The 12,199-nt window shown below is 47.3% G+C and overlaps 1 protein-coding gene across 1 annotated transcript; it reads right to left on the reverse strand.

Moving 5' to 3' along the window:
* Nucleotides 1-979: 979 nt before the first annotated feature.
* Nucleotides 980-8,174, reverse strand: LOC125433843. Its single transcript, XM_048498747.1, has 2 exons — nt 7,798-8,174; nt 980-2,153 (listed from the first exon to the last, which is right to left on the reverse strand). Exon 2 carries the CDS (start codon nt 2,052-2,054, stop codon nt 1,221-1,223), a length of 834 nt encoding a protein of 277 aa, XP_048354704.1. The 5' UTR covers nt 2,055-2,153; nt 7,798-8,174; the 3' UTR covers nt 980-1,220.
* Nucleotides 8,175-12,199: the final 4,025 nt, after the last annotated feature.

Consider the following 12,199-nt stretch of genomic DNA (forward strand, 5'->3'; position numbering starts at 1 on the left):
ATTTTACAGATAAGCTCTGGTGTCATTTCAGAAAATGCCACCTGTTGTTCTTTCTCAGCCAGAGGTATCACAAATGGTAGCATTAAATGTGCATGTGAGAGAAAACACACAATAAGAAAAAAAGAGCAGACTTGGATGGAAACTACAGAACCCTCTTTTTCTAAAGACCAGACTAAAACCACTTCACAACATCAACTTTCTCCACTGACTATAGCACTTTTGCATGTGACCAGAATGCTGGATTGATGTGCTGGCCACCTGCATGCCAGACATTAGCTGCACATTCCTAGTCCTGCTTTCCAGTAGGGTCAGTATCATGGAACAGCCACTGTGAAGCAGAATGATTAGCTCTAAATCCTCCAGTTAAAACAAAAACAAAACACTTATATGAGTGTAAGTGATGACCCAGAATGTGACTTTTTCAAATTTCATTCAGGATTTAGGCAAGCCTGAGCTCCCATATCTTTTTATATGCCACACAATGTTGTTGTAAAGATTATTGAGGTAACACAGGTGAGGTGCTTTTCACACACAAACAGATAATAGCAATGGTAAGTATTATTAGGTTGCTTTTGTTACAGAAGGGTATTTAGAAATTTCCATTTCAGCAAGTAACATTTTGAAAGGGCTATTTCATTCGTAAATGCAATTCAAAACACTGATATCGAACCATCTAAGAAGGTCTGCAATTTTCATACAATTTTGGTTCAACTCATGAGTGTTTATTCACACTTAGTCCATGAAAGGAGTGACTTCCCATTCATTTGTTTATGAAGACCCACATCTTCCAAATGGTTGTTGTCTTTGGTTGCATTATTCAATTTCCTAAGGTCTGTGCAAATATTTCTTTGAGAGCTACTAATGGATTTTTTTTTAAGTTGAAGAAAGAACAGTACAACACTGGATTAGTAGCAGCAAGGTTGCTATGAGCAAAGGGAAATGAGAAGACTGACCTAAGCAACCATAGGATACAGAAGGATCTGGGCAGAAGAAACAAATTTATTTATTTATTTATTTCATCACATTTGTATACCCACAAAGGGCTCAGGACAGTGTCCAACATTAGCCATAAAAACAGTGAAAAACAATTAAAACAATATAGTAACCAATAACCAATTAAAAGAACCATATGCAACTCACAGATGGTTTCAACTCCCCCCTTCCCCCCTTTCCCGTACCCACAGGAGGCCAGATGTTTATTATATGATGAGAGATCAATATTACCGCAGCTGGCCAAATGCCTGTTTTGCAGGCCCTGCGGAAACTCTGTAAGTCCCGCAGGGCCCTGATCTCACCCGGGAGCCCATTCCACCAAGTAGGGGCCAGGGCTGTAAAAGGGGCCGAGAAGGGTGATACATGGAGAGATGGTCCCTTAGATATGCAGGGCCAAGGCTGCAAATGACTTTAAAGATCAGTACCAGAACTTTAAACATGACCCGGTACTCGACTGGCAGCCAGTGTAGCTGATATAGGACTGGCATAATCCAGTCCCTAGATGTTGTCCCCGAAAGAAGCCTGGCTGCTGCATTTTGCAAGAGTTTCAGTTTTCGGATCATGGCTAAAGGTAAGCCCGCATAGAGTGAGCTGCAGTAGTCCAATCTAGAGGTGACCGTGGCATGGATCACAGTGGCCAGATCAGGACAGGAGAGATACAGGGCCAGTTGCCGTGCCTGTTGCAGATGGTAGAAAGCCGCCTGGGCCGTCTGGATGACCTGGGCTACCAATGATAAAGATGGGTCCAGGATCACCCCCAGGCTTTTGGTGGACGAAGCTAACTTTAACGTCTCACCATGAAGCTTAGGCAGGCCAAAAGCCACTGGACACTCCCCCTGCCCCAGCCACAGGACCTCCTTCTTTGTAGGATTCAACTTCAGTTGACTTGCACTCAACCAACTAGCCACGGCGTCAAGACAATGCAGGAGAGCATCAGGGGACGAGATCGGGTTGCCCTCCATTGTGAACAAGAGCTGGGTGTCATCTGCATATTGGTGACACCACAGCCCAAAACTCCAAACCAGACTTTCCCGCGGGGGCATGTAGATGTTAAAGAACATTGGGGTGAGTATCACTCCTTGCAGCACCCCACATACAATGGGGTGACATTTGGAGATCTCACCCCTCGATGCTACCTGCTGTCCCTGGTCCCAGAGGAACTGTAAGGAATTCCATAGAAGCAGAAATAAAAGGCTTTTTGGGTGTAAAAGTCCGTTTATTAAGACATCTTAGAAAGCTCACGTACACGTAGTGGCAGGAATGACACTTCCCGCCAGAAGCACAGGTTATAACACCATTCACCCCATCCCCCCCTCCTGCTTCCCATGGGAACGGAGTCTTCATCTCCCGCGCAAAGATAAAGTCTCCGCCGATGAAGCTGGCCCATCGCCCGGGCTGTGGAATGCACTCAAGGTTACTACACCATCAACACTATTGAATCCTTTACCTCTACTCCTTAAAGACCCCTCCCCAGGTTTATCTTGGAGCTGGCGATTGGAAAGCAGAAATAAGGGTAGAGCGATCAATATTTTCGAATAAAACCCATTGATTATACCCAGAGGAATATCCCACCCGCGAGACTAAATATTGCAAGCGTTTGGGTCGCGAGAGTCAGGATAAGCGTCAATTTAAGTAGTGCTTGTGACCATCAATAATAGTCGGTGGGGGCCTCTCGGCCCAGGTCATGCCAGGCTGTCGAGGCGGGGGGGCCTCCTTGAGCAAGCTGGAATGGAAGACAGGATGAATGTTACTAAGAGAGTTAGGCAAATCTAAGCGGGCAGTGACATCATTAATCACTTTAGTAATCTGGTAAAGGATCCCACGAATCTTTGCCAAGTTTGGAAAATTTATGCACGTCTCTAAGATTTTTGTAGATAAATACGCAAGAGCCCACACGCCCGGAAATCCGGCGGTGTTTATCCCGCTGCAGCTTTTGGGAGTCCTTAGCTTGTTGTAAAGGCCCGGTCTGGACCGTTTCCATCCCTCGGCTAGGATGAAATCCATTGTTGAAACTCTGGAGGGTCCAAAGCTGCATGGTAGTTATGGCGAAGGGCGACCGAACCACGATTTCAAAGGGGTTTTCTTTTGTACTGCTATGAACGCATTGTTATAAGTACTCCATAGCGAATAGCTTCGCACCAATTGTCTTGGTGGTAGTTGGTGTAACAAGCGTAAATACTGCTCTAGGGTTCTGTTCGTTCTCTCCGTCTACGCCCGTCACTTTGAGCGTGGTAGAAGTGACGATGACTAACAACCCCAAAAGCGCCTTCAGAACTTTGAAATGGTGGGGGCCTTGGTGGAGACCACCTTACTTGAGGCCGAATGGAGGCGGTAAACATGTTGAATGAACAGTCGTGCCAACTTAGGAAGCGGAGGATGGAAGCACATGTGGAATAAAATGGGCTTGTTTAGAAAATAAGTCCACCACCACCCACAAAACCGTGTTGCCTTATGACTTTTCGGGCAAATCCGTAATAAAATCCATGTGGAGATGACTTCCCAAAGAATGAGGCCACGGAAGGTTTCAACAGTCCATGGGGCTTTCGGGATAGTTTTGGCTTCTGCACAAGCGAGCAGCCCTTAATGTATGCCTCAATGTCGCTAGCATTCTTGGCCACCAAAGAATGGTGAGGGCCAAATGCAGAGTTTTCAGAAAGCCAAAATGTCCAGCGGCGGGCATCGTGGCAGCTTCAAGAACCTGCTTGCGAGGAGGGAGGCAGGCCCCTCCGTAAACTCCATTCTCCAAGCGTGGTGGGAGTCACCTTCTTCGCTGGAGGCTCGTGCAGCCCGCCTCCTCGAGTTCGCGAAGGAGAGGCGAGACTAGGAATGGGGGGGTGAAGGAGGAGGTGGGCGTTTGAGATGGGGTGACAGCCAGTCCCAACTGGGAGGGAGAGCAGTCGTGGAATGTCACCGTAAGGCAGCTCCACCTCGAATTGTGGCCAGCCGTCAGCCAGGTTATTGGTTTTCGGGGAAAAATGGACTGTAAAGAAGCGAGAAAGAAATCATTGCCGAAGTTGTTTTGCGAGACATCTTGAAGAGGGTGGAAAGAGCTGCCAGGTTTTGTGATCCGACCAAACCTGAAGGGGTGTTTAGCCTCCAGCCAGTGGCGTAAGTGGAGAGTGCTACTTTAATGGCACTTGATCTCTTTATCCCCTACAGTCCAGTTGAGTTCAGCACCAAGAGAATTTCTTAGACAAATAAGCACGGAACCAGCCTACCATCTTTATTTTTTCTGCAACAGGGCTGCGCCAGAATTAACATCCGAGGCATCTCATTGAACCACAAATGGGAAGTCTGGGTCAGGTGCTTTAGGATAGGTTACGGTGAAGTAGCGCCGAACTTTAAGAAGTTGAAAGGCTGTTTGACACTCCTGGACCAGGAAAGGGGCCCGGGCTTGGCGGACAGTGGATCTTTACCCTTAGTCGCATTAAGAGGTCTGTGAGAGGAGAGTCAGTTCAGCGAATTGGGGTATAAAGTCGTGATAGAAATTAGCAAAACCAGAAAAGATTGGAGCTCTTTTCGCGGTTGGTGGGGGGCAGGCCATTGGAGGACTCGTCAATTTTAGCAGGATCCATTTTCAAGCCCACTCGAGGCGAGATCCATTAACTTAAATAGTCAATGGAGGTCTGGTGAAAACAGCATTTTGGAGAGTTTGGCAAAGAGAGAATTGTCGAGCAAAGCGTTTCAATACCTCTCGAACCAATGTTTCATGCTCTTCTATGGTTTGTGAGTAAATCAGCGTCATCGAGTATACCACGCTCCCTTGTACAATAAATCATGGAGAACCGTTGATAAGGGCCATACAAAGCCCCGGGGGCCCCACTTAACCCGAATGGCATTATCAAGTATTCAAACTGTCAAACTTTGTGTTAAAAGCAGTCAAGTGTTCATAGCCTTCAGCAATTCTGACCCTGTAGTAGCTTCTCTTAAGTCCAATTTAGTAAAATAAAGCCCTTTGCGAGTGCATCTAAAGGTCCTTGATCAAAGGCAAAGGATATTTATTGGACAGAGACCGCGTGAGACCTCGATAATCTGTGCAAAGCCGTAAAGACCCATCTTTCTTTTACAAACAAAGCGGGAGCAGCGTGTGTGTGTTTGGTAGCCGCCCGTATTATGAACCCATGGCGGAGTTCTTGTCCAAGGCCGCGGAGTTCCTTCTCCTCATTGGGACCTCATCACGGTAGATTCTACCTTTGGGCAGTTAAGCCCTGGTTGTCTCGCGATTTTGCAGTCAGTGTCTCTGTGGGGTGGCAACTGATCGCATTCCTGCTCCTGAAAAACTCTGGCTAAATCTTGTCGCCAGGTGGGATGCCAATAGAATCGGGGTAATCGGCTGAAACCAGGGAGGGTGTGTCAGGAGAAGTTGGGTTTCCCAATTCATGTATGTTCACGCGGGGAGGGTCAGTGAATTCTAAGATCCGTTCTTTCCAAATGAACTTTGGTTCATGTAACAATAACCATGGCATGCCCAAAACTATGGAGTGTTTGGCCACTGGTAAAATAAAACTAATTTTCTCCCAATGAATTACATGAGGAGGAGAACGGCTGTGTTTGAACTGGGCGGTCCTTACGTTCCCGAGGAGCTACCCGTCCATTTGGGTGTGAATGGTATGGAGCTTAGCCAGGGAATTTGAGTCCCAGAACCTAGCTCCTCTGCCACCTGGGGCGCATTAAACAGTGGGCATGCAGAATCACAAAGGGCGGTATAATCGCGAGTGTGGTGTTTAGCGGGGTTGGCCAAGCGGCTTGGACAGTAATGGGAGGCTGCCTTCACTCACCGCATCAGGAGTGGGGCCCATGTCCATGGGGGGGGGGCTGAAGAAAGGCAAGCAGCTGCTTCCCCTCCTCTGGAGTAAGCCGATGACGCTTTAGAGCGAGCCCGTCCGGGCGGCCCGATCTACGTGGTGGCTTGGCAGATGGAGTGCTTGGCGTAGCTGGAAGCGGTTAGTTTTTTGTTTTCTTGGGACGAGTTGGCTGAATGACCTGGCCCTCCGCGATAAAGACACTTACCCACAACCCAGTCGGCGGCGTTCAGAAAGTGAAAGTTTCGGTGAAGGCGGCTGGAGAAGCAGCTTGGCGGGTAGGCACAGTGGCGGGTTTTGAAGCGTGAAGGCGGCCTCCGGCCTGGCGTATTCCAAGCGAAGGCGCCACCTGGGACTAACTGGATCCAATCTGCAATAGTCGCGAGCCGAATTAAAAACACGTTTCCGCGGCTTGCCGTCCACAGCATCCGAGAAGTATTAGCATTTCATGCGTTCAGGCCTCAGGAGGAAATTGAGCACGCCGAAATTCACGAATAAATTCTGCAAGCGGTGGTTGCCTTGCTGGATAGTTTTGATGGTCGCGGATAGCTTCATTCGGCGCCTGGATCTTGACGCTCTTAAGGCTTGGAGAATCGAGGCACCGTCTGAGAGTCTTGATCTTACCAAATCAAAAGTCCGCGAACCAATGGCTGCTGCCCATCCAGGACTGAGCCCGTCCCACGTATTTTAGCGCTCAGACCCGATTTATAAATCATCATGAGTCTTCCAAGTGGGCATTGAGTTGCAAAATGAAGTAGGGAAGTTTGGAGCGGTCCCATCAAACGTTTAAGAGCTTCAGTGAGCTGCGGCTTTGCGTGCGCAAGCCTGAAGCAGCTTCAGCGTTGCCCGTTCGTGATCGTTTTATTGTCGTTAGGCGCATCTTTAGCGCGGTCAACTTCGAGTTGAACTTCTTTCGTTACCCGTTCCGGTCCTCTGCAGGTTTTAGCTCTTTACTGCAACTGTGCCGTTCCTCCTCCCGCCTTTAGCGTTCCGCGGGTCATGCTTCTTAGGCATCTGCCGGTCGCCCACTTCTTCATCAGGTCTCGCCGATGGGAGAGGAACAGATCGGCTGGGAGTGCAGGCTTTCTTCCGGACTCTTAGGTCATCTGGAAGCGAGACGCCGAACACGTAGCCACGGTAGCTCCGGGAGCACCTCGGAATGCGATGCGTACAGCCGGATCAGGGGTCGATTGGAAACTGATACGGATACCCCTCCCAATCCCAGGTTTAGATCCCGAAGTTATCGCCGGACGGGCCCCAGTGCTGTGCGGTGGTTCTTTGGGAAGCATCACCAAAATCACGAGTCAGGAATGGTTCAATGGATTCCTGGGTTGCGCATGAAAGGTGGTCAGGCCCGTCTCCTCCGCTGACAGGAAGGTTGCATCACAAGGGTTTGTAATCCTGCAGCGGGTAGAGATCGATCCACAGGCTACCGATCCATAGACAGCGCCCCAGGCGGCTCATGAAGTCCCCATGGTGGAAATGCGTCCGTCTACCGTTCAACAGAGTAAAAGGAAGACTCGTGCTGATCACGAGGGCCGGAAAAGAAACCCTGTGAAGACCCGTTCTCCTGCGGTTCCTCAGATCAGAAAGGTGAACCCTCTTTAGAACTCACGCACCTTCCACGCCGGTAACGTCAACCTCTCCATGTCAAGACACCAGAGGTCCACTGCACTAGGAATATAGATGAATTAAGGATTCCTGCCACAATGTAAGGAATTCCATAGAAGCAGAAATAAAAGGCTTTTGGGGTGTAAAAGTCCGTTTATTAAGACATCTTAGAAAGCTCACGTACACGTAGTGGCAGGAATGACACTTCCCGCCAGAAGCACAGGTTATAACACCATTCACCCCATCCCCCCCCTCCTGCTTCCCATGGGAACGGAGTCTTCATCTCCCGCGCAAAGATAAAGTCTCCGCCGATGAAGCTGGCCCATCGCCCGGGCTGTGGAATGCACTCAAGGTTACTACACCATCAACACTATTGAATCCTTTACAGGAACGAAATTAGCCACTCCAAGGCTGAATCCCAAATCCCAATATCAGCGAGGTGGTGGACCAAAAGGTCATGATCTACCACATCGAACGCTGCGGTGAGGTCTAACAACACCAGCAGCACCAAACCACCTCTATCCAAGTGCAGTTGGAGATCTCCACAATGGAAACCAACACCGTCTCGGTCCCATGTCCAGGGCAGAAGCCAGATTGGAAGGGATCGAATACGTTTGCATCATCCACGAATCGCTGGAGCTGAACCGCTACCGCTTGCTCAATTACCTTGCCCAAGAATGGTAAATTTGAAACTGGGTGGTAATTGGCCGGATCTCCTGGATCTAAATGCGGTCTTTTCAGGAGTGTGCGGACCACTGCCTCTTTAAGCTGACCAGGGGAAACTCCTTGCTCAAGGGAGCTGTCGACTATATCCAACAGGTGGCTCCGAAGCTCCTCCCTGCTGGCTTGCACTAACCAGGAAGGGCACGGGTCAAAAGGACAAGTGGTAGATCGTACAGCATCTAGGATCCTGTCCACATCCGTCGGGTCAAGTAGACTGAAGTGGTCCAAGAAAAGACCCAAAGATGGCCCAGGGGCAGTGGTGGGATTCAGCAGGTTTGCACCACTTCGGCAGAACCGGTTGTTAAAATGGTGCTTGTAAACAACCAGTTGTTAAATTATTTGAATCCCACCACTGCCCAGGGGCCTCTAGTTCACATACTGTATCAATAGTGGCGGGGAGAGATTGGCGGAGGGTCAAGACTTTGTGCATGAAGTAGTTCGCAAATGCCTCACAGCCTAATGCCAATTCAGTCTCTTTTGGACCCATTGAAAAGGTCGTCAATGTCCGAATTACACAAAGTCTATTAAAGCCCTCCTGATGGGATGTTATTGTATTCATTAATTTGATCAACATCTTAATGGGTACAAAGAGATTCACCTGGCGCTATACTTTACAGTTCTGAACTACCAACTGCTGCCAATAATGGCTATGCAACACTATTGGAGTATATGATGAAGAGCAAAAAAAAAAAATACTGGACCCCCTAAACTTTTTGAAATACATAGAAATAGAAACATCAGAAATGACAAATGAAAGAAAACCTGTTTCACAGCTGTCATCCTTTCTACAAGTTCATGCCTTACATTTTCAAAAAGACATTGAAGGGACATTATAAGGTCAATTTAAGTTTTCTAAAAGCCTGGATCACGACATTCTGAGATAAAGGAAATGACTCAATTCATTTTCATTGAACAAGGAAATTTCAGTTCAGTTTTAAGTTAATGCAGCAATGAAAATACTGTTATAATGTACAGTGCATAAATAAGTTTAGTTCTAATGGTGTATCATTTAAAAATGGCTAAAATTTTCCATGATATATTATTTTAAAATCTTTACTCACCAGGCTGCTAGATTATTGGGGCTGTTATGAAACTGAAAAATTAGCAGTGCTTGCTAGAGGAATGGAGCCAAGTAGACCTCTTTGCACACCAGTTACACTCTCTGGTAAAACGATTTTCAAAATCTATATCGTTCACAACTACCAATACTATCATTCTCTTCCATTTAATCTGGCCTCATAACAGATTTCAACAACATGATACTTCAAAATATTGTAGTATAGCTCTGACACCCAAGCTTCAGTGTAATACAGCTGGTTTTTTCCAATTAGCTTTTTCATTCAATTTTGCCTTAATCACATCTTTACTACAACCCCTACCCCATATGGCTTTTGTCTATGCAGATTTAATGATATCCAGCAGAGCAATTTTACATGGTAAAAAGGGATCCTTTCCTTTTTATTACCACTGGGAAAGATGGATCCAACCTAATATCAGTCCTCCTCTTTCAGATGCATTTTTGTGTTCTCAAGGATGGTAGCCAAATATGCTGAATGGTGAAATACACTTATGGCGTATATACACTGAGGCCCCTTCTGCACAGCACAGGGAAAGTGGGTTGCAAGTGGGATAAAGTAACCCACTCTCCTGTTTTTCCGTTCACATACCTCCATGCAGGCAGTGAACAGAGCCTGCGGAAACAATGCAGGTTACTGTCATGACTTTGCACGGAGGCACAGGTTCCTCCCCTACTTTCTTTGCTACCCAGGGAAGCTGGCATGGATCCTCAAAGCCATGCTGCCTCTCAGCAACCCCGTGTGGCTATGCAGTTGTGAAGTGGGGACCTGTCAAAAACAGGAAGCGCAGCTGAGTAAAGTGCTTCCCAGGGCAGCCTTTGCTTGCAAGCAGCTGCTACCCACGTTAAAACAAAAGAATCACAGAAAGTGAGATTCTTGAAAAACCCAGGTTTTGGGGGAAAATGTAGAGTGGACTCTCGTTAGGAGTGGGAGCTGTGCAAAGTTTCCCCCCAACCCAAGCAGAGGAAGAGAGAGATGTGGAGGAGGACTGTGTTTGGAGGGGGGAAGGGGGGAAGAGCCAGGTGAAGGTAGAACCAGGCAGAAGAAGCAAGTAGAGGAAGAGGTACAGAGAAAGGGACTTTGTGCGGAACAGCAGGCGAGGAGGAAATAAGGTGGGAGCCAGCTGGGGTTATTCAGCAACCCTGTGGGTCCAAAGGCTTCTCAAACCATCACAGCTGCTTGACCCTGGGGCACAGTCCAGGTCTAACACCACCCGGGAAGGGTAGGAGGGACGGTCCCTGCGGATGGCAACACTGAGGAGGCTCGCCACAGTGTCTGTTACGAGCCTTAGTTCAGATACATCAGCAAAAGCAGATTTTTAACAGTGTTCTGAAATGCCTGTTTTAAAGAAAAACCTCTATTATATTAACCAGAATGGCAGTGTTGATATGGTAGACATTTGATTTTTTTTACTTTGTCAGAAACATACTTCTCTTAATTTCACAAGGCAAGCCTCATCAAGGCAAGCAGGACACCTGACCTTTCTATTAATGTCAACCATCATTTTATCAAATTAAAATGTGATATTTACATACTGATAGCTATTCTTCTTTAGGAATTAGCAATTAGAGAACAAAAACAGCAAGACAAATCATCAATTCATATGCTGATCTGTGTTATATGTCTAATCCCACCAAATATGGGGAAAAGAAAAAGGAAGTTTCCCTTCATAATAAAAAAAAATAACAAACCCTAATCCAGAGGTCAGGTGTTGTGGAGGCAGCTGCCCTTACAAAACATTACAGGAATGTGATGGCACAGCTGTGAGAGATGGGGGAACCAACCAACTTCAAGAGAGCAGCCACAGAAAGCTGATCCCAGGGGCAAGTGGAGATAGGGACAGGGATGGGCAGACTGACACAGCTCTGCCACACAGCGCTCCCAAACATCACAGAAATCTGCCAGACAAAATTGAAGCAGCAACAAAAGAGGAGAAGGGGCCCCACAATGCTGAACATCATCACCCAAAACATGCCCACACCCCTAAACCTCTCAGGGCACAGCCTACCATGTGCCATCTTACCAACATGAGATTGGCTACAGGCACCTAGTAATCAGCTATGGAAGTTTCTCCTAGCGCCACAACCATGTTGGTGAGCTATGCCCCAAGATCTGCTGTTGGGATGAACAGCTACCACCATTAGCAAAATAGGAAAAGGGGCCACAGGGTTGGGGGCCACCACAAGTGTATGGAATGCCAGCACATCATGAACTGTCTCTCTATGCACACATTCTGCCCATCCATGCCTCCAGCTGCATCTGTCAGTTCAACCATCCCCTGAACTGCTGCAAGGTGTCATGCCTGTCGACCTCCTCCCGATAATCAGATTCAGGATAACTGAAAATGGTTTATTGCATCAGAGTAAATCATAGATTCATAAAATCATGGAGCTGGAAGAGACCCCAAGGGCCATCAAGTCCAATCCTCTGAATGCAGGAACACATAATCAAAGCACTCCTGACAGATGGCCATCCAGCCTTTGTTTAAAAAGCTCCAAAGAAGGAGACTCCACCACACTCCGAGGTAGGAAGTTTTTCCTGATGTTTATGTGGATTCCAGATCTTTTACCATTTTGGTTGCCCTCCTCTGGACCCATTCCAGGTTGCCAATATCCTTCTTGAATTGTGGTGCCCGGAACAAGTGAACAAGTACACTCCAGAGTTTTTGCTCTAACATTCTTACAAAAAAAGTAGTCTATATTCCCCGCTATGCACTCTCCCCCAATTGGTTATCCTAAAAGTGAATGCATTCTCATGATATGCAGCTTTTCTAAGGTTGGAACCCTGATAAGAGCCAGGTATTGTCTGGCTGGAAAAGAACCATTACTACCAATCCCTAAACAAATAAAGCAGAAGCAAGAGCTGGGATGATTTGATGCTACAGTCACTCAGATCCCGCTGGGTGCACAAAGCAAAACCCAAGGTGAGGTATTGACATTCTAGCTTCACCATGGTCTTGGCTTGGTTGGATAATGTCTATGGAACTCCCACAGC

The sequence above is a fragment of the Sphaerodactylus townsendi genome, linkage group LG05 (genome assembly GCF_021028975.2).
Source record: "Sphaerodactylus townsendi isolate TG3544 linkage group LG05, MPM_Stown_v2.3, whole genome shotgun sequence".
NCBI lineage: Eukaryota > Metazoa > Chordata > Lepidosauria > Squamata > Sphaerodactylidae > Sphaerodactylus > Sphaerodactylus townsendi.